The sequence below is a fragment of the Dreissena polymorpha genome, chromosome 9 (assembly GCF_020536995.1).
Source record: "Dreissena polymorpha isolate Duluth1 chromosome 9, UMN_Dpol_1.0, whole genome shotgun sequence".
In the NCBI taxonomy this organism is placed as follows: domain Eukaryota; kingdom Metazoa; phylum Mollusca; class Bivalvia; order Myida; family Dreissenidae; genus Dreissena; species Dreissena polymorpha.
This window is the reverse complement of record NC_068363.1, coordinates 85,753,613-85,776,566: the sequence shown is the minus strand read 5'-3', so window position 1 is coordinate 85,776,566 and position 22,954 is coordinate 85,753,613. Positions and strand designations below refer to the sequence as shown.

Genomic DNA, 22,954 nt, shown 5'->3' with positions numbered 1-22,954 from the left:
TAATAAGGTGGCAAAAGAAATTCAATGGCCGGTTTCTAAACAAAAGCATAATCGCCAAGACCGTAGCATCAGTTCAGTGCGTTAGGAACGCGCGCTACATTTTCCCGCCTTCATTCCTTAATTACTTTCGTTTTTAAACATTTTTTTTCCTATCGTATACAGAATTCTATTCTCCTAAGCAAGATGTAATTTTTAAAACTGAACTCCAAATATAAACGCTACAAATTGGTATTAAGTACGAACATGTCAACCGTAAATCTAGATTCTAAAACTCCAAAACGGTATGATATTTGCAAAAGTTAAAGTTATAACTCGCCGGGCTGTCGAAATCAGAAGAAAAACTTAATATATATTGATATATCTGTTTACTACGTAACGTAAGCTTTCTAATGATATATAATTTGTCAAAATCGGCCGAGAAATGAAACTATAATTTAACAAAAGACGTGAGTGGGTACATCAAAATGTATAACCTCGGCGCTTCGCTGTACGCTAATCGTAAAAGATCGATAGCCACAACACGTTAAAACGCGCGGTGGTAAAACATAAAATGTGTATTTCTTGTGTTTAACTCGCTATAAATCCATTAATAACAACGGGAATATACTAAAAGTTATATTTTTTGAAAGAGGAATTAATAAGCAACAAGATAACGTATAAACCAATAAAATCGGATGAATAGTTTTTGCATAAGATTGAATTTACTACAGTAAGGGTCAAATACTCGATTCATCTCCTGTCAATATACACTCCGTGGTTAGTAGTACAAGATGTATAAATGTGTATTTCGAAGTTGGTCGTCATGCATGGAGGACAACAGATTTTACACATTATTGATTTACGGAAGATTCAGGAACTTTTCGCATTTTCATAATTAGTTTTTGTTTTATTGCTAATGAATGAACGAATCAATGAGTAAGTGTTAGGGGGGGGGGGAGAATTAGAAAATAAGAGAGTTAATTATTCAAGACATTAATTAAACAGTCAATGACGGTTAATTTGACAGTTCAAAAAAGCCCCTAAGCCCCCCGCACCGCAGTCACCGACTTATTCTCTATCCCGTAGGAGAGGATTTGGGGAGTGGATTCTAGTCAAAGACGTTGTTAATTGAGTTCTAATAGCTCCATAAACCATATGTGTGACGCAACGCAAACTATTCCAAATCAAACTGTTAGACCATATAAAATAAGCTTAAACAAGTTCACGTTTCAATGTGCTCGAAGTCGCAACGTAAGCTTGAATAGAAGTCCCGTGAATGTGAGCTAAGATCTTAAAAGCTATGTACAAAAGTGTGTGAAATTCTTTTAGGTTGTGTTGTTTGTTTAACTTTTTTCTGACCAGTTTTTATATCCGCACAAAGATATGACTGGTTCAGAGCATAGCTCTCTTATTTATATGTCGCTTTTTTCACACCAAATTAAAGTTTTCATTTTCATTTTAGTCTACGTGAATTTTTGAAAACGATGTATAAAAAGTTCCATATCATTTACATTTCTGTTACCGGTTAAACTTGTGGCCGGTTTGACTTGTCTCCAGTCAACCACGTGACATTATTTACCCAATTAAAACTTTCCAATGGCGACGACTATGTAAAATGTTACCGATATTTTTATCCTCAATATTATAAGATCCAGACTGATTTTTTGCTATTTATTTAACCTTTTATATTAATTATTATATGCCAGTGAAAGTGGTTTATAATACGTTGATTTCTAGTTGTAAGTTTACTATCAACTGTCCAAAACACACGTTTCAAATAAGCATTTTCCAGCATCATGACTATGAGCATGTTTGTTAACGTTTCACGGTTTGTTGTTCTTGTAAAATACAAAAAACAATTAGCACCGGTACATTTCCAAATTGTAATTTATTGCCATAAATACTATGGCAAATAAGATGTTTTATCAAAAACCGAAAGGCACAAATAACCCTAATCTATTGAAAATATTTCTTATAATACCATGGCCATGATGGGGCACTATTTTTTTAATAGTAGCCTGTTTTCCTGTCTATTCGTCCACCTAAGAGGTTGAACGCGCGCATGCACCTTACATGATATGGATGAATGAAACTATTACACAAAGTTTAAGCAATATCTTATCTATAAGTTTAAACAACAAAAACATGTCGATATCTTCGGTAACACAACTTATTTACTTACGAAAAGGTTGCTGTCGACAAATCAGAATCATCCAAACGTTTCCTATGTATTCGTTCACATCATTCGATGATGTCACGCGCACACAATTTGAGGCCTCGGAAGGATCAGATCACAGATCAGTGAATTGCACTATGACTGAGACATAAAAGATGAGCCCTTTCACCACGAGAATATATTACATATGCCGTCCGAAATTATATTTCCTGTCATTAATCATAAAATAAACACAAATAACAACTGTAGAAATAAGATACACATCTAAACAACAATAAACTTTGTAATATTAACAACAACAAAAAGATAACAAAGCTTGTCTTTCGAAGTTTAAATTATGCAGTGCATGCACCGAAAAGCATCTCCCCTCCTCAAGACTCTTTTCTTGTCACAGAAAGCAAGGTGAACCCAATGTCCGCACTCATCACACTGTGCCCAATTGACTATTTTAATAAACGAATTTTCGTCAGCTCTTCAAGGATAAAAAAGTCCACATACGCAGCAGACCTCGCTTTCCCCTTCTGAATCCGTTGAGTTGTCGCTGTCATTTATGTGAATGTCATTTATGTGAATGACATTTAACCCACTTGTAGAGGGCTGTGGACTTTTTGTGAGCTGCGGAAACGCTGGGGTCACGTCATCCTTTTGGGAGGAATACAAGTCTATTTCTTCAATGTACTGCTCGCTCGTGATTTCCTTACCACCAGGGTTTGGTTTAGAAAGTTTTTTTCTCTTATTCATGCAGTTACATTTCTTCTTATTTGTTTGCACAGTTGTTTTATTTTTTTCTGCTTCTGCCTTTTTTTGTAGATAAACATCGATTGCCTCTTTTCCTGAACAAAGTGCATTTATCTTTTGAAGCGGTGTCTCGTCTCTAAATGCTTCACACGGGTATAATTGGTTCTGTGAAATTGCTGTCTTGTCAAGTGGGTATATGCCTGTTTTCTTAAAGGCAGACACAATGTTCCACGGACTCATAGCCTTAAGATACGCTTGACAGGCGATGGCAGCTATATCGTACTTAGTTACGATTTTACCCATGTTGGTTTTCATGAACGCAGCACATTCGCTGTAATAAAACCGCTTGAATGGCCCGAACACTGCGACATCAAGAGGTTGTAAAACATGTGAAGTGTGCGCCGGCAATACAAATATGTGTATGTTGTTGGAAAGCGCCCATTGGATCAACTCGGATGATGTATGAGTTGTATGTCCATCAAGTAGGACGGGTTGGTTCTCGTGGTCCCGTTTTACATGTTTAAGAAAATGGATTTTTAGGTAATCCTGAAAAACTGTGGTCGTTGACCATCCGGAATCGGACATAGCTTAACCGGCCCCAGCAGATGCACCTTGCATTAAGTTTTCGTTGAATCTTTTACCTGTTAAATTATAACATATTATTTAGATTTAAGTCCGAAACATATCGGTAGTATTGATCGAAAAAGAAGTAATATCATTTGGTTACTATCAATTTATCGTTTTAAATGAGATACATATTGAGTTTCTCTTTATTGTTTGACGTAAAATTGTATGAACTATGGTTAATTGCATAAATTATCGATATTCGTTTTTATACCTCACCTTTAAAAACAAAGTAGGGAGGTATGTTGCTTCCAGCAATGCTACACATGCTATGAGGGTCGTCCTTGCTGATCGAGGGGACGTTACTGAATGTGGTTTTTCATTGGAAGGGGCAATAATATTTGGCGGTCTGTGCTCTGGACTTATGCCAGTCTCGTCCATATTAAATATCAGGTCTGGCCTGTTTTCAAGATGTAGGGTGTCAATGGTATTCTTAAGATTGTGAAAGTATGTCTGAACGGCCTCTGGGGTAGTATTTTTCGCTCTGTTGGAATCCAGAGCAGATGGCTTTAGTGATGAAAGCTTTTCTCTCCAACGTCCCAAGAAACCATAAAGCCAACAGTTACTTAGGGGTTTGTCTCTTTTCCTTCTTCAAGCTTGAACGCCAGTTCGCCGGCAAGTTTTTTCATTTCCATATTTGAATACCCGTATCCCAATCTTGCACATTGTTCCGCATGTTCTACCAGCCCCAGTTCCTCTTCTGTCTCAAGTACGGTTTCCCTCGCAAAATCTTCAGGATCAACCTTGCCAGAGACTCTGTCTCTCAATGTCTGGTAGGGGACACCATATTCCCTCGCCGCCTTGCGCAGAGACGATCTATGTTTCTTTACATCATAGTAAGCCTCTAGAATTTTATCTTTTGTATAGTTTCTATACTTGCCATGATATCTGGATGGAGTGGGCTTTTGAACGAAAGAAATGATTAGGAATTATCGGGCTCCACAATTGTAGAATTTGCAAAAAGATAAACGCCATAATGTTAATTGAAAATTAATTGACTACAGACATCGCAGTAACCCCATTGCGGGCCTCAATTTTTTAGCTAAAGCATCTGTTTGACTTGATAAAATTACGTCATTTGATCCGGGCAATCCAAACAGCCTTGCAGACGGAAAGACAAATGTAAACACGGAGAAAAAATGTGAAATATATGCATATTTCATTAAAAGGATGAGTGTTTTGGGCGAAAGGTTGGTTTATATTTTGAAAAATAGTTAAATTGAATAGATTACTTACGTTTTTAGTTCGCATTTTTCACATATCTGGGGAGCAAAATATCTCCTGTCAAAACTTGTATAGAAACCGGGCACGCGCCACCGTTCGGATTGCGGCAAATTTCGCGTGAAGATTGTTCATGAATAGATAGGGCTGAACGAATAGATAGGAAAGAAGGCTATAATACTTTATCTTTTTTCTTGACAATATGTAATGGTTGAATTCTTTAATTATGACAGATGCTTAATTTATCAATCATATGCTCTTAGGATTTTTTTAAGGGTTTTTACCAGGTTTTATTACTGTGATTGCCAACGAGAGATTGTGAGATGTGAATACTTACACTGGACTGTTTTTCAGTTAAGGAGGCTCGCACCTATGTCATCTGAGCTGGAATGCCCAGGGTCGCCTGGGACTGGAGAATCTGCCATGGAAGAGGGCGGACCAGCCAGTCCCATGGAGCAATCCCAGAGCCAGTCAATCAGGTAAGCACTTGTGACCTGTCTCAGAACCAGTCTATCAGGTAAGCACTTGTGACTTGTCTGCAGGAAAGACAAGTTTTCCTGGTTTGATCTCAAAATTTCAATCAGGGCGTGTATGAAGGGAAGTCATTAACCTGCAGTATTTATCCCCTGCGAAAGGCGGAGAGATATAGATTTGTTGGTTTTTTACGTCTCTCAGTCTGTCTGTCTGACCATCATTCACAAACATTTCAGGGCTATATCTCTGCAACTATATAAGATATCAGCAGTCTTGGCATTAATTTTTTTTAGGCACTAGCCCAGCCAGTATACCAGCTTGGAAATTTTACTAGCCCCAGGGCCCTCGATCTATCAAATCTGCTGCCCAATTTCAGCGACAGACCCCCACCTGAAAAGTATATTTTTTTCCCCCAAAAACGGATTTTTTCCCCTTCAGAAAATGAGAAAAAAAATTGCTGATTTATAGTTGAAAATTGACTCCAATATATTACTGTCCGTTATATTGCGTTGTCCAATATATCACAAATCGGCTATGGTTATGGCTCCAAAAAATGTGACGAGCATAATCCCCAAATAACAAGTTTTAATCTGAGAATTTGCGGAGATAAAATCAGGTACAAGCTAGTATTTAACCCTTTTTTCACCCACTTTAATTTTCTGTTTAATCCGACATTCATAATCCAGTTTTGACCAGATTGTTTGGTTTCATTGTACATCACTGTAACACCTGTGTACTGCGATAAACAATAACTCCTCTTGCCAAACATCAGGTCATTTTGGGTGTTAACATTCTCTCTTGAAATTGCTTTGAACTGCCAAAACGCACCAGTGCACACATGAAGGTGTATACAATTTTAACTGTAAATGTCACAAGTCAATACTGACCTATCTCAACAATCTTTGCACGTTAGATACAGTGTAAACTACTTGCTTTTAATTGAGAGGCAAAGCTCCCTCAGTTTGTCAAAATGCACCATGCTTTCCATGAGGATAAGATGACGTCATTGTTGATGATTTTGTACATGGGGTCTAATATGTGCATGCTTTCTTGAACAATAAAACTTGGCAATTGTTTTCGGATTACAAATTTAATTATACACAATTGAAAATACTTACATGGAATAATGTTTTGTTTTATACCAATGAATAACATATGGATATAACACATACTTCAATAAGATAGGAAAATAGCGTGTTTTGAGATTGCCAAATTATGCTAATGCATGCTTAAACATGCAATAATAACCTGACAATTTATATTGCGCGCCGGATATATCTAGGTCGCGATCTTTGGACCCCTTCAACCGCAATATATTTGGACTTTTAAATAAGATTACTGTTATACAGATTGAGTAAAAGACCACCTTTCTGTCCTATAGACAGTCACATATATAGAAATATATGTTTATAACAGTTCAACACAGTTGTTGTGTTTTGTTATAAAAATTCCCACATTTACAAAAAAATCCTAAGGGCTGCGGACACCTTCCCCCAAAGTAGTGTGAGGGTGCTGAGCCCGAATCAATTTCAACTAGCCAGAAATAAAAGTTATAATTCTCTTACATTTGTAACTATGTTTGTATTGAACAAGCATAGAACAATAAAGATTAAACAAATAAACACTTGATTCTGTTTTATTCACTTTTAATGTCTGACAAAAAATTTAACACAAGGTCTCCAGACATCTCCATTCTATCATGATCATTCTCTGAGTCACTGACATCCAGGTCTGACATTTCAAGTATGCTCTTAAAGGCTACGTGAAAACAAAAACAATGTTATAACATGAAATGAATTTTCAAATATCTAAAAAAAGTAAATGCAATGTCAAACAAGACTGTGCATAAGAAGTAGAACAAGAAGGTAACCGTTCTGCCCTTACTTCTGAGTCTTCTTAATCTAAAATGACATTTGTAGCAGTAGTTCCATTGCCTAAGCCACATCTGTTTTGTCGCCGATTGTACCAGCATCTAAAATGCAGTATGATACACATTTGAATTTAATGTCAGGATTCGTTTTTTGACAGATAAATTTTATCTGTTAAAAACTATACTTGTAAGTTAGAGCATGATATTTAATGGCATGTTGTTTTTTACATTACGTATGAAATGCACTTACCAGCCAGTCAGAAACGCTGGCTCAGAATCAAAGTCCCCAATACAAAATTAAGCCATGACCGATTATTTTTCCGTAACGGTCGGCATTTTCGTTTCATTGACTGTTCATAATTTTTGTTGCAACCTTCATTGTCATTGTACAGTTGATGTTTGTGCGTTGCGCCCTCAAAATATCACAGAAAAGACATTAAAACGAATCTATCGTCGCGAGTTCTCTACCCAGTAATAATAATAGTTTTAGCATCTCGCGAGATTGACTTACAACACTGTTCGATAAGCGTCTAATCAATGATTGCTCAAGGAAAATAAATAACAAGTAGAGCTGCAACGATTCGATCCGATGCATCGAAAATCGGTTCGAAATGCGTGGATTCGATTGCGATACCAAACCTACCAAATTCGATTCGATTCTTTAACATATAGACATATATATACATAGATACGTAAAGCTCGCTGTATTCTGACTATTTGATGCGGGAAGGTGTAGATTTTATCTAAGCCTGTAATTACAACGCGCGCAATTGGCTGCTTATTACTTTAGTCATCCAATTAATAAGCGCGTTACGGTCTTCTTTCGGAAAAAGCGTCAAAATGGCTGAACAAGTTGTGGCCGACAAATTGAAATTATCAGATGCGCCTAAGAAGCTGAAATCACAAGTGTGGCAGTATTTTGGGTTTCGGGATGGTAGCCCTCCCAATAAAGTGTAAACTGTGCTTCACGGATGCAAACATAAAGTTGAATTAGCAAGACTAAGAGGTAGCACAAGTGCAACTACTCAAATCGCCAGCCAGAAAAGTAGTTCTGTTTCTGTTGGGAATTTGTTAAGTTTATAAGAGAATGTGCTTTTTCCTACAGGTAACAGGTGATGCTGTCACGGCTAAATGGTAGGCATGCTTGTAGCGGTTTTGGATATAAGTATAATAGTGATAGTACTATCACTCCACTGATTCCAGATGTTCTTATGATTATTTATTTAATTTTATATTATTGTGTATTCAACACAATCTTCTAGTCAGAAGATTTTTTATATTAAAATTGAGTCTTAATTTGCTATTCTTTTTTATGTGCTTTGTTGAAAAATTGATATAGTTTGAAAGACAATTGGCAGTTTCTTGCAAAATATTTCTTACAAATGTTAATTTTACACACTTTTCAACAGTTTTTAAAACACTGTTGAACCAACCATAATATATAAAACAAACACACAATTTGACAAATGCCCAAGATATCTAGGTATGCGACACTTTTGAACAGAAATGTTTATTTTGAGGCAGAAGAGTGAATATATGATAAAACTAGGTTTGAAGATGAATCGAATCGAAAAAATCGGTATCGGAGTGTCTGAAATCGAAATCGAATCGAGCTGTTGGTAAATCGTTGCAGCTCTAGTATTGAGGAGAAGTGAAATGCACCAATACCATACCCTACACTTGCTTTGATAAGAGTTATTGCCATTTGTTGTTTCGTGTGATGTTAGTTTTCAGGACTGTATATCAGATAAGATACAGGATTTAAACATGATGCATGTACTTAATTTGGGTAAAGATATCTTTTAGGAGGAGTTCCATGCTCAAGAACCATAACCATTCACTGTCTTCAATCAGAGTCACAATGTATTGACATTATCGGGGGCTCTCGGAAACGCCTAATCAAACGTATTTGTACGCATAAATTTGAAAAAAGACGCCTATTTGAAACCAATTTAGAGTCCCCAGGACACACCTTTTTGTATAACTGGGATCTTCAAGTCAATCCATTAACAAACAAAACCTGTAGGGCAACCTCCTATTTAAACTCAAGCCAACACAATTTATTTCCTCTCAGACTCACCTGTTTAAATTCGAATAAATCAAGTGCATTAATGTTTCTTAATTGTTCTATAGTTTTCCCACATCCCATTCTCTAGGGAGCTAAGCCCTGATGCTTTATCTGACAGTATGAGCATGCTTACAGTAATGTAATATTAATTGATGCCTTTGAAATAGCCACTTGCTGATGTGTTACAAATGTACAATTTTAACTTCCTAGAAACTTGCCCCTTAAAGACCTTTGATGTCTGCCAACACCATTCACAACTTGCAGTTTTTTTCAGGCATAGGTTTAATTGATGTCATCTGGTAACACTGTTGTGATTGTCAAAGACTTTTGTATTTAACTGGTTTTATTGTTGTTTCAAATGGAAATATCAGTATAGGGTAATGCTGTTTTGTTTACAAAAAAGTAAATGTATATACAATGTAAGTGGGGTGTGTATGTAAATATATGAAACACTTTTATGCACACTTGCCTCAAAAGACTTGTTTATTTTATTTTTTTCTATATGATTTTTAGCTCATCTATTTTTTGAAGAAAAAATATGAGCTATTGTCATCACCTTGGCGTTGGCGTCGGCATCCGGTTAAGTTTTGCGTTTAGGTCCACTTTTCTCAGAATGTATCAATGCTATTGCATTCAAACTTGGTACACTTACTGACTATCATGAGGGGACTGGGCAGGCAAAGTTAGATAACTCTGGCGTGCATTTTGACAGAATTATGTGCCCTTTTTATACTTTAAAAATTGAAAATTTTGGTTAAGTTTTGCGTTTAGGTCCACTTTTCTCAGAAAGTATCAATGCTATGGCATTCAAACTTGGTACACTTACTTACTATCATGATGGGACTGGGCAGGCAAAGTTAGATAACTCTGGCGTGCATTTTGACAGAATTATGTGCCCTTTTTATACCTAGAAAATTTGGTTAAGTTTTGTGTTTAGGTCCACTTTATTCCTACAGTATCAAAGCTATTGCTTTCATACTTGCAACACTTATTAATTATCATAAGGGGACTGTGCAGGCAAATTAATGTAACTCTGACTGGCATTTTGACAGAATTATGTGCCCTTTTTATACTTAGAAAATTGAAAATTTGGTTAAGTTTTGTGTTTTGGTCCACTTTACCCCTAAAGTATCATAGATATTGCTTACATACTTGGAACACTCGCAAACTATCATAAGGGTACAGTAAAAGGACAAGTTGCATAACTCTGGTTCTCATTTTTACGGAATTATGGCCCTTTTTTGACTTAGTAACTTTGAATATATGGTTAAATTTTGTGTTTCAATTCAGTTTACTTCTTAAGTATCAAGGCTATTGCTTTCAAACTTCAATTACTATCATGCTATCATGAGGTTACTGTACCTGGCAAGTTGAATTTTACCTTGACCTTTGAATGACCTTGACTCTCAAGGTCAAATTATTAAATTTTGCTAAAATTGCCATAACTTCTTTATTTATGATTAGATTTGATTGATACTTTGACAAAACTACTCTTACCTGACATACCACAATAGACTCCACCCAAACCATCCCCTGTTTCCTCCCCCCCTCCCCCCCCCCCTATTTTTTTTTTTTTTTTTTTTTTTTTTAAGATCATCTCACAAATGACCACCACACCCTCACACTATACCCCCCCCCCCACCCCACCCCCCCATTTTATTTTTTAAACGGTTAAAAAACAAAAACATTTATTTTTAATATTTTATGTTTGAAATACCGTCCAACCATCGCACCCCAAGAATCCACCCCCAGCCCCCCCCCAAATCCCCCCCCCCCCTAATTTTTTTTTTTAAATCATCTCACAAATTACCACCACACCCTCACACTTTACCCCCCCCACCCCCCCACCCCCACCCCACCCCCCCCCCAATTTTTTTTTTGAAACGGTTAAAAAACACAAATATTTATTTTTATTATTTTATGTTTGAAATACCGTCCAACCATCTCACCCAAAAATCCCTCCCCCCCCCACTCCCCCCACCCCCCCCCCCCACCCGATTTTTTTTTTTTTTGCGTTTTTTTTTCCGCATTATTGGAAAATAATGTAATAAATTCCACACCCCCACACTATACACCCCTCTTCACTCCGCCCCTCCCTCCTTTGTGATTGAAAATGAGAGTCCCTTCACCTGTAAAAAGAAAATAGATGAGCAGTCTGCACCCGCAAGGCGGTGCTCTTGTTTATTTTAGTAACAATAAAGAGAACATAATGAGTGGGATTCCTTATGTACATTTTGTTTTTGTGTTTTTATGCCCCCGGTAGGGTGGCATATAGCAGTTGAACTGTCCGTCAGTCAGTATTTCAGTATGTGTGTATGTCAGTCTGTCCGTCCGTCCGAAAAAAACTTTAACATTGGCCATAACTTTTTCACTATTGAAGATAGCAACTTGATATTTGGCATGCATGTGTATCTCATGGAGCTGAACATTTTGAATGGCGAAAGGTGAAGGTCAAGGTCATCCTTCAAGGTCAAATGTCAAATATATGGCGTCTGTCCGTCCGAAAACTTTAACATTGGCCATAACTTTTTCAATATTGAAGATAGCAACTTGATATTTGCCATGCATGTGTATCTCATGAAGCTGCACATTTTGAGTGGTGGAAGTTCAAGGTCATCCTTCAAGGTCATGGTCATCCTTCAAGGTCAAAGGTCAAAAAAATATATAAAAAAATTCAAAGTGGCATTATCATGAAGCTGCACATTTTGAGTTGTGGAAGTTCAAGGTAAAGGTCATCCTTCAAGGTCAAAGGTAAAAAAAATAAATCAAAGCGGCGCAATAGGGGGCATTGTGTTTCTGACGAACACATCTCTTGTTAATAATGAAACCAACAATGTTTATTATTATGCCCCCCTTCGGAGAAGAGGGGGTATATTGCTTTGCACATGTCGGTCTGTCGGTCCGTCCACCAGGTGGTTTCCGGATGATAACTCAAGAACGCTTGGGGCTAGGATCATGAAACTTCATAGGTACATTGATCATGACTTGCAGATGACCCCTATTGATTTTGAGGTCACTAGGTCAAAGGTCAAGGTCACAGTGACCCGAAATAGTAAAATGGTTTCCGGATGATAACTCAAGAATGCATACGCCTAGGATTATGACACTTCATGGGTAGATTGATCATGACTCGCAGATGACCCCTAATGATTTTGAGGTCACTAGTTTTATATTCATTTTTTATTTAAATGGATTTTTGCTGAAAATTTGAAGACGTGTGCAATATTCATTGGGACTCTTTTTTTAGCTCATCTATTTTTTGAAAAAATATTATGAGCTATTGTCATCACCTTGGCGTCGGCGTCCGGTTAAGTTTTGCGATTAGGTCCACTTTTCTCAGAAAGTATCAATGCTATTGCATTCAAACTTGGTACACTTACTTACTATCATGAGGGGACTGGGCAGGCAAAGTAAGATAACTCTGGCTTGCATTTTAACAGAATTATGTGCCCTTTTTGTACTTAGAAAATTGAAAATTTTGGTTAAGTTTTGTGTTTAGGTCCATTTTATTCCTTAAGTATCAAAGCTTTTGCTTTCATACTTGCAACAGTTACTAACTATCATAAGGGGACTGTGCAGGCAAAGTAATGTAACTCTGACTGGCATTTTGACAGAATTATGTGCCCTTTTTATACTAAGAAAATTGAAAATTTGGTTATTATAAGTTTTGTGTTTAGGTCCTCTTTATTCCTACAGTATCAAAGCTATTGCTTTCATACTTGCAACACTTATTAATTATCATTAGGGGACTGTGCAGGCAAAGTTATGTAACTCTGACTGGCATTTGGATGGAATTATGGGCCCTTTATACTTAGAAATATTTATACTTGAAAATTTTGTTAAGTTTTGTGTTTTGGTCCACTTTACCCCTAAACTATCATAGATATTGCTTTCATACTTGGAACACTCGCAAACTATCATAAGGGTACAGTAAAAGGACAAGTTGCATTACTCTGGTTGTCATTTTTACGGAATTATGGCCCTTTTTTGACTAAGTAACTTTGAATATATGGTTAAATTTTGTGTTTCGATCCACTTTACTTCTAAAGTATCAAGGCTATTGCTTTCAAACTTCAAATACTTTCATGCTATCATGAGGTTACTGTACTTGGCAAGTTGAATTTTACCTTGACCTTTGAATGACCTTGACTCTCAAGGTCAAATTATTAAATTTTGCTAAAAATGCCATGCCCTCCCCCCCTCCCCCCCCGAATCCCCCCCCGCTTATTTTTTTTTAAAGATCATCTCACAAATGACCACCACCACCCTCACACTATACTATACCCACCCCACCCCCCAAATTGGTTTTATTTTAAACGGTTAAAAAAACACAAATATTTATTTTTTTTATTTTATGTTTGAAATACCGTCCAACCATTGCACCCAAGAATGCGCCCCCCCCCCCCCCCCCGAATTCCCCCCCCCCCTTTTTTTTCTTTTTTTTTTTTAAGATCATCTCACAAATGACCACCACACCCTCACACTATACTTTACCACCCCCACCCCCCTATTTTTTTTTTTTTCTTTTAAGATCATCTCACAAATGACCACCTCACACTATACTATACCCCCCCCCCCCCCAATTTATTTATTTCTTTGAAACGGTTAAAAAACACAAATATTTATTTTTATTTTTTTATGATTGAAATACCGTCCAACCATCGCACCCAAGAATACCCCCCCCCCCCCCCCCCCCGGATTTTATTGAAACTTGGACTTGGTATGAGTATATATATGGATAAGAGGCTGATGCACGCCAAATGGCATTGTACACCATCGGATGATAACGGAGTTATGGCCCTTTGTTTCCTGAAAAAATGCTTTTGTTGTGTGTCCGGAGCCATATCTTGGAAGTGCTTTGACGGATTTTATTGAAACTTGGTATGAGTATATATATGGATAAGAGGATGATGCACGCCAAATGGCATTGTACACCATTGGATAATAACGGAGTTATGGCCCTTTGTATCTTGAAAAAATGCTTTTTTTGTGTGTCGGAAGCCATATATTGGAAGTGCTTTGACGGATTTCATTGAAACTTGGTATGAGTATACATATGGATAAGAGGATCATGCACATTGGCCTTGTCCATCCGTCCAGAATACTTCTGTGTCCAGAAGTATAACGGCGGGGGATATCAATTCAACGAATTTGCTTGTTTAAATGCCTTTTGAAGGATTATTACATGCAAATTAAAATGTATGGATGCATCTCTATAAGACCTGTTTTGGTTTTAAAGATAAGGGAATAATTAAGGATAAACAGGAAAGCTAAAAGCGACCAACTTCATTAGTCAATCAAGCATGATTTGTTGTCAAAATTAGATAAAGTCATGCCTCAGTTAAAAAAAAAAGGTCGGGTTGCTTAGAAATATTGCTTTTAGTTGTAAAAATGTGAAGGGTTTGCAGATTAACCTGCAAGGTGAGTGACTGATGTAATGACATAGTTTAAAGTCTTGTAAAAGAACATGTATTTATATTTTTATTTAAATAAACATAATTTACAGGCCTACATGCATGGTGGATGATGCAGATGATGAAATGGCAATGGATACTTCTGAGCCAGTGGAAAATGTTGGGCCACATGATAAGAATGGAACACTAGGCAAAGAGATTGACAAATATGATCCAGAGACTGGGTATGATGAACCAGATGTGTCCAGTAACATTGACAATCTGCCCAGGCAGGAAGATTCTATCCAATTTGATGGTGAATATGTCAAGCAGCAAGCAGAAATTGCTGATGATAAGAAAGCAAGTGAAAGTAGTGATACAAAAGGGTGTGAAGAGGAGAATGAATGTGATGCAGCTAGTGGTGAAAATGTAGAAAGTGACAATACCTCAGTTAGTACTGATCATGAAAATGATTCCTCCTTTAATGAATCACGTTCATCAGGTATTGAAGGACAGGAAAATATTGGTTATTCACATGAAAATAATGATGAGAAAGCTGAAGAGAAGACTTTTTCACATAGCCATAGTGAAGAAGACTCAGAATGTATGTCTCCTAGGCACAATGAGGATTTAAATGTGATTGATAAAACTGAAAATAGAACTAATTTGTCTGAGCTTAGTGAAACTGAGGATAATGAGAATGAAAAAATTGTAGGGAATAGAAGAAATGAATATGATAATGATAAACTTGATCTGACAGAGTCTGGAACTAGGTTAGATGAAACTTATTCCAAAATCTCAGGGAATTCAATTTCAGGTGTTTTAGAAAAAAAAGATAAAAATCAAAGCACAGATAATATTGTTAAAAAAACAGGTAACGATTTGATAAACATAGAAAATGATGAGGTTCTCAAAGGTACAGATCTTCAAAATACTGTTGATGATTTGATTAGCTCAGAGTCGGATACTAATGTTGCAGAGACAGATAATGATTGGAAAAGTACACATAATGATGCAGAAAACAAACTTAGTGATGAGTGTAAAAAGGAAACTGAAATCAAGCAAGCAGATTCTTATGAAGAAGATAAAGAGGTAAAGGAATCACTAAGTGGAATGGAAGACGTTTCTGACGATGAGACAGATCTTTGTGAGGATGAAGCAATAACAGGGAAGTTGGAGAAATCTAATGTTAGTGATGATAAAGCTGAAAGTGGTATGGAAGAAGTGTCAGATGATGAAGAAATGTTCAGTAACAATGATGACTCTGACGGTGAAATTGTAGACATCCAGACTGAAAAACGGACTTTATCAGGTATACCAAACGCAAAATCTCTAGTGAATAGTGCTGAAACTAATAATTATTCGAGTGCAAAGCTGAGAAAAAGGAAAGAAGGCGAGGAGAGTGCAGAAGAAGGGGAAGCATCAGAGGATGGAATGGAGGAGGTATCAGATGAAGAGGAGGGTGACTTTAGTGACATAGAGGATAAGTCCGCTCGGAAGTCTCTCAGTCGGACTGGTGGTGTGAGTGAGGATGGAGTCCAGTCTGGAGTGGAGGAAGTTTCGTCTGATGAGGTCAGTAAATAAAGAATATTTATTATATAGTGTCTTTTAGTTCTTTCATTTCCGACGAGTTGAAGAAAGGTTTACATGGCAAGGCTTGCCAAGTAGTCCACTATGTACATGTAGTAACAGCTGGTAGGCATGTAATATGATGTAAAGCACATGTTTATCCCACACCTAGAGTTTCCTTCTATCAGGGATCTCGATCCCCAATTTTTGGGACCAAAATTCGGCCCATTCCACCTTTGAAAAGGTATATTTTTTTCCCCCAGTTAAGACAAAAATACCTCCAGGGAGTGATTAAAACCATAAACAGACTTTTGTGTATTTTGATATTCAGTTTTTTCAGTCATAAAGTGTTTTGATAAGTAAAAGCTAAATTTTATAATGACATACAACTTACATGTGCTGATATACCAAGAACAAATATATTTTAAATGATTTAATTAAAAAGAATGTTTGGGCTTGTCTATTGACAAACGACTCTTAAATTCCCCCACCTGAGGGTACAGGTACTCTTCCCCCAAAGGAGAGAGAGACCCCTGTCTATTCATCATTTAACCCCGGTAGCTGTTTGATAAATGTGCTTCAAAGAAGCTTTAAATTTACTTAGCCAAATTAATTGTTAAATTTTGAACATCAGTTTCATTAAATTCTCTCTTTTGGTAGTATAACAACTGTTGAAACAATTACAAATGGGATAAAGTTAGGCCTTTCCCAATAGTTCCCTCCCTGTCCAAAAATAAACAATGCATATTTATTAAGAACTGTTTCTGTCTCATTTCTGCATGTTTACCAAACTGAAACAACTGAACTTATGCACTTATATCGAATCTTATTTTCCTATTCAGAGTGATGTGGAAAGTGACAGCATCGTCAGCTCAGACGAAGAACCTCAGAAGGAAACTGAAAGTAGCAAATCTACAGCAAAGGATAAATCTCGCTCGGTTGAAATAAAGGAAAATGGTGAAACTGTGACTATTGATGATACTGGCAAAGACGATGGTGTCATCGTGAAAGAGATCTTACAAAATATGACAATTAAGATTGATAATGTTCCAGACATCAAAGAAGCGAAAGAGGATACTAAAACAAAGGCTAGTGTTCATACTAGAAAAACAAGAGACTCCAAAGATAGAAGAGACACTACAAAATCTAAAGCGAAGACCAGCTCAGGTCATAAAGATGTTCGTGATATAGGAGAGAGATTGAAGTCGCAGGCCAGCTATGGGGAAGATGTGGAACTGGACTACGATGACACTGTACATGATGACAGCAAGGATAAGCAAGGCAGTGAATCTGAGGGAGAAATAGTGGTAAGTGCAGTCATTAACAATGTGCTTTTTGTTTTTTTTATTTATTGAGAAGCCCAAATTTTTACCTATTCCCAATCTAAAAAGTATATATTTTCCCCATATCACTGCCTTAAAGCAGTGTTCTGCAGTGAATCTTTACTGTTGGGAACAGGGACCCTTTAGGGTTAAAAAAGTGGGGACAAAAGGGAAAAATCTGGGGACACAAGAATATATTTGTAGCAGAATTACATTTTCAGAAACTACCTTTTACTTGCACTCTTAAAACTGGCTTGATTTCTTCCTACAGCCAGTCCACAGGATGTAACATTCTAATTCAAACTTGAACATTTTTTAAACTTTTAAAATGTCAAACAATTGTCAACATATGAACAAAACTTTGAACAGTTACAGGTATTTAATGTCTACATCTAAACAGCGTTTTTTTCCTTCTTTGAACGGGTCCGGTAAACGGCCCTGTTCCCAATCGGGACCGGACCTGGTCCCAAAATCGCCGACGGACCCTTCCCAATTTAGAAAACGGCCTTATCCCAAATAGTTTATATAAAAACGGCCTCGTATTGATTCGAAAATCCCAAATAGACTATCTTTTTTGTCTCAAAACGACTTCAGAAGTTAGTAAACAAGTATGAAAAGGAAACGGTCATTGTTGTAGTTGTTGTCGTTCTTTTAGAATGAGGCCGACGCAACTTCCGATAGGTGGAGCCACCTAGTTACCAAGTTGACTGTTCCCCGGCCGGCATACATAATGCGGCATTATTGAATGCTGGCGGGGAAACAGTCAACCAAATAAGGCAATAGTAGTAAAATTGACCTTGTTTTGTACGCTTCGATAACAATGTTTCACATGTTCGTGACAGTTGTTTATTGAACGTTCTCGTTAAATACAGATTCAATATACAAAATAAAACCCTTATCCGAAAAGAATGATAGATATTTCGAAATGCCGACTTTGACAAAATATTTTCCCGGGTTTTGGTTTTATTCGTAGCGACGTCTTTTCGTAGTAAACAAACCCAAATATGGAAATCCGAAATCTCGTTCTACTCTTCAAATACTCGCGGCGAAGTTAAATAGTCAACTACTTCCGACGATTTTGCACACTCGCATCGTGGTTTTTATATAAATAGCCAGAAAATATGTCGTCTCATTTATCAAGCTTCCCTGTTCACAGTCAGACCGGGCAGCAAATGGACCCTATGATAGAAGCTTATACGGCTGATTTTTTAGAGAAAATCTTTCAGAGCCAGTAAGAGTTTGTCACGCAAACTTTGAATAGCCAGTTAGGGAACACATAATTGTGTAATTACATGTATTTGCCTGTAACAATATACAGCTGGTAGGAGTATTATAAGTGATATTTTTAGAGAGTAGTTTAAATTCATTTGTCATTGTACAGTCAAATTATTACAAAGTGGCTTTGTTTAATTCTTTTATTTCATGACCTTATTTGACCTTGTGCCCTTTGTTTTTACCTCATTGGGCTTTATGCCATTTTAAACAATTTTCAGTTATATTGCGGCAATATCTGGAAAACCAGTTCTTATTATTTTTTTTATAAACTGGTATTTGTTTAACAGACTTATGATCTACCCTATCCCAGAATGCCATTGATAGTGTATAAAAGCATTGTTTACTACATAAAATAGATTCCAGTTGATGTATTTGTATGATTTTTGATATTTCCCAATTTGATGGATTTAACGACGCGATAATTCCCAATTTGAAGGATTTCGCGACTCAAAAATTCCCAATTTCTAGGGGACAGGACCTGTTCCCAAACAGGTGAAAAAAAACGCTGCTAAATCTGTCTACATCTGCTTGGAATATGATATACCCTTTCAAATTAGAATTACTGATAGTAAAGTGTTTCTTTTTTTAGTGCTTAATGTCAAAACTGCATGTAATTTTGTTGTTGTCAAACAGTAACCAAGAAAATTCTCGAAGCCAATTTGCTTTGAATGTATGTTTAGGGGCAGACTTTTTTTGTCATTGCTAAACGATGTTTGGACTTTGGAAGACTCTGTTGGGGTGTTATTATTATTGTCAGTATTTTCTAATTTTACTTTCCGGAGGAAAAAACTCAAAATGGATTTTGTTTTCTTCGGCTGGTCACTTTCAGCCATTCTGATAGGTGTGACAATTTCCTTGATATCTGAATTGTTGTTTTTATCTCAACTTACCAATCAAATAAAGTGTTATTAAAATAAATTAACCATTGGCTGCGAAATGATGTCATGTCCAATGAAATAATTCGTTCTAGTTATGCATTCACTCTATTTTTTTATCGACTTACAAATTGAATTGATTACCGTAAAACGCTGTGTATAGCGTGCATTTATGTATAACGCGCATCTACTTTTTGAAGCAAAAAAAATGGGAAAAAAAAGTTTTTGAAGCAAAAAAAAATTCAGGCTAAATTTCCGTACCGTAGGCTCACTGAAAATCGTTTTATTTATATTGCCGATCTCACGTGTTATTTTATTTTTCAATAATTAATTATCTTAAAGAAGATAACGATAAAGATACAACTTGTTTGTGTGTGTTTTTTTAAATTATAATATAACGCGTAAATGTTTCGATTTAAATGAATTATGCATGAAATGCACAATTTCCATGAGGATACCATCAAGGTTTTCATCAGAAGTCTCCGAAGTAACTGTCCACGATTTTATCGTGGAGGAGTACACATTGCGCACCGATTAGTGTGCTTGGTATAACTAAGACACTTAAATTTTTTATTGGTATTGGCATGGGGTTATTCACACATGACTTATTCACAACCGCGCATTTTATTTCCCATCTCACGCGTTCTTTTCGAGCGTCTATAATTGACAGGAGACTTTAACGACTCGAACTTCTCAACACCATTACTGACATTACCGGCGTTAAACAAACAATGGCGGTGTGAAGTCGTTTGCCGGTTCGCATAATAATAGCCTAGCTACACAAAACTTGACAGGTGACGCAAATTGCTCGATAATCACAACCCCAATCTTGACAAGACGTATGAAAACGTGTAAACAAACACAACATCAATTTTATTTACACATTTGAAAAGCAAGAAAAATAATAATAAATATATTGGGAAAGACCTTGCCGACATACTTTTGTAAATCGACAAGTGCCCCAAAATAAATTGTGTAACCCTAGTACAGTAGGGTATAATATTGTGGAAAAAAACAATAAAGTTTTAATAAAAATGGCTTCCTTGTTTTTCATTTTCTTCTTCAAATTTATTTGATTTCAATGCTCTGTATATACCTGAAAAAGATAGAAAATATTAATGTTAACTTTATAACATTTGTCCATCTATATTCAGATCGTAAATATAAGACAATTATTAACATAGTTACAGTTAAAATAACGGGGAATAGCATGATGCGAGTTACCGTAACTGAGTAACTGACAGGGAAAAAACGTCTTGGCATGGCTGTAGTTGTGCATAACGCGCATCAAGTTTTAAAAATTAAATTTGGGGGTAAAAATGTGCGCCTTATACACAACGTTTTACAGTAGTTTTTTATTCCTAATTCCTGTGTGCCCGCGGACCCATATACGGAAAACGGGTGGGGACAAATCTCTTTTTTTTTGCGCCAATGACGCAAGGGCGCATCCACGGCAGAACACTGCTTAAAGGTTTCCAGATTTTTTTCTTAATTTATTATAAAAAATTGCAATTTTAAGTTCATTCCACTATTCAGCATTTCGCTAGTCAAAGCTTAGTGAATATAATACTGAAAACACTTAAAGTCTGCATTTCAAAGTTTTTGTAATAAAAAACAACACCAGCTGCCCAATTTCATTCAAAACAATGTGGTTTTCCCCCAATGCAAAAGTTCCCGACAGTTCCCAAAATGGTGGAGAAAAAACAGCGTAAATTTTCCATGTGACAAGCAATCTTGAATTGTCATGTCCTTCGACATGTTCATGTACTGAAGCTTGAGACATATACTTATTGGCCTGTCTGTCTGTTTGTTTCTCTGTTCATACAATGTTTGCCATAATTGACCAGTCGCCAACTCCGCCCACATTTTGTCGATCAGCCAATCAGATATCGATTTTTCACACACCCCTCAGCAACGCTTATCTGGCCGCCATTTGGTCCGACAAACAAAGCGTGTTGTACATATGGAATGGACGTAATTTTTAAGAGTTTACACAGATTTTATATCAAATGCATGATCATTACTGTTCGATCATTATTCAAAATTGTAGGTGCTATACATACTTTATAGAAGGTTATTATTTTATCTTTATTTCTTGAACATATGAACGAGTAATGAGAAAACAACACACAATAAATAGTTTAACCACACCAGGTGTGTGTTCTATAAAACGTGTTATACCGTTTGATGCACAATATTATTAAGCAGTTTGGGCAACATAATAATTGCCACACGTGCTTATTAATCTCAGCGTAATTGTCGATGATTAATAAATAACAGTATGTTGCGTGGATCTCAGAATGAAGGAACATTTAGGCACTGTTAGGTACTGTACACAAGAAAAGAAAACTATTTAATTACTTAAATGATTTCCAATTATATATTTATTTTCTGTGGATCATAAACCAGGGAAATCATTATAAATTGTTAACTTAAATATTGTTTTAACTAAAGTAAAAACAACACAAAGGTGATTTCAACGCGGCTTAAATTAGCCAGCTTAAAGCGACTTCAAGTGTAAAATGTACGGCTTATAATACAACAACAACATTTCTAATACAACATATATTGGTACGGGGAGAAATGTGAACATTGCAATTAACATATAAGGGCCATCTTGTTATAAATAAGCAAATGCATAATATGCTAAATGTATTCAATTCGAATGTTCGTGAACAGCACCGTAATACCAACATTTCATTTTTTGATAGTGAAATGTAACAGGTTCGCATTAAACATACATGAAATAAAATGCATATTAGACTATCTGTTAATGAAACCACGAAATTAGACCTGTATTAAATTATGGTTACAATCAAAATTTAATTTATATCCAAATAAAAAAAATCGGTGTCTTTTTAAAAATAACACAATAAAACAAAGATCTAAACATTTTTAATAAACAAAAAACCCATCATGATATGGATATGTCATTTGCATTTAATAAAAATATTTTCAAAATTATATATGAATAGCCACCGGGTTCACTGTCAGACGGTTGAATACAAGTTCAAAATCAATATGAAATAAATGCTCATTTTTACAACGGATTTTTCATCACCTCCCTATATAATATGTATAAGAAACATTTCTGATAGTCAGTCTGCCGTTAACTCATTTATTTTGATTACGCCATTTCTCTCTGAAGTTTTTATGATTGTATTAACGTTTAACAAAGCAGTTTAGGTTAGTGTGCGGCTTTAATAATTCATTTTATAGAAAAGAGCATAATACATCATTACAAATATAGAATTTCCCTCACGTAATCCGCTATAATTGCGATCTGCTTGTCGGAGTTTTCTAATCACTAGACCACGTGACTATGTGGGCGGAGCGATCGATAATTTGGCGACTGGTCAATTCCACAGTG

General features: G+C 36.2%; 1 protein-coding gene across 6 annotated transcripts in view; it reads left to right on the top strand.

The window, feature by feature from the left end:
• The first annotated feature begins 1,546 nt into the window (after window positions 1–1,546).
• LOC127843910 (zinc finger CCCH domain-containing protein 18-like) overlaps window positions 1,547–22,954 on the top strand; it is an 88,187-nt gene continuing 66,779 nt past the window's right edge. For 3 of the 6 annotated variants that reach the window (XM_052373804.1, XM_052373805.1, XM_052373799.1), the window contains exons 1-4: window positions 1,563–1,718; window positions 5,093–5,217; window positions 14,657–16,115; window positions 16,955–17,419. In XM_052373804.1, the coding sequence (XP_052229764.1) occupies window positions 5,111–5,217; window positions 14,657–16,115; window positions 16,955–17,419 (2,031 nt within the window). In that variant the 5' untranslated portion in view covers window positions 1,563–1,718; window positions 5,093–5,110. Of the gene's footprint in view, window positions 1,719–4,572; window positions 4,708–5,092; window positions 5,218–14,656; window positions 16,116–16,954; window positions 17,420–22,954 lie in introns of those variants that run through there. The other 3 variants (XM_052373800.1, XM_052373801.1, XM_052373803.1) reach the window with 3 other exon arrangements.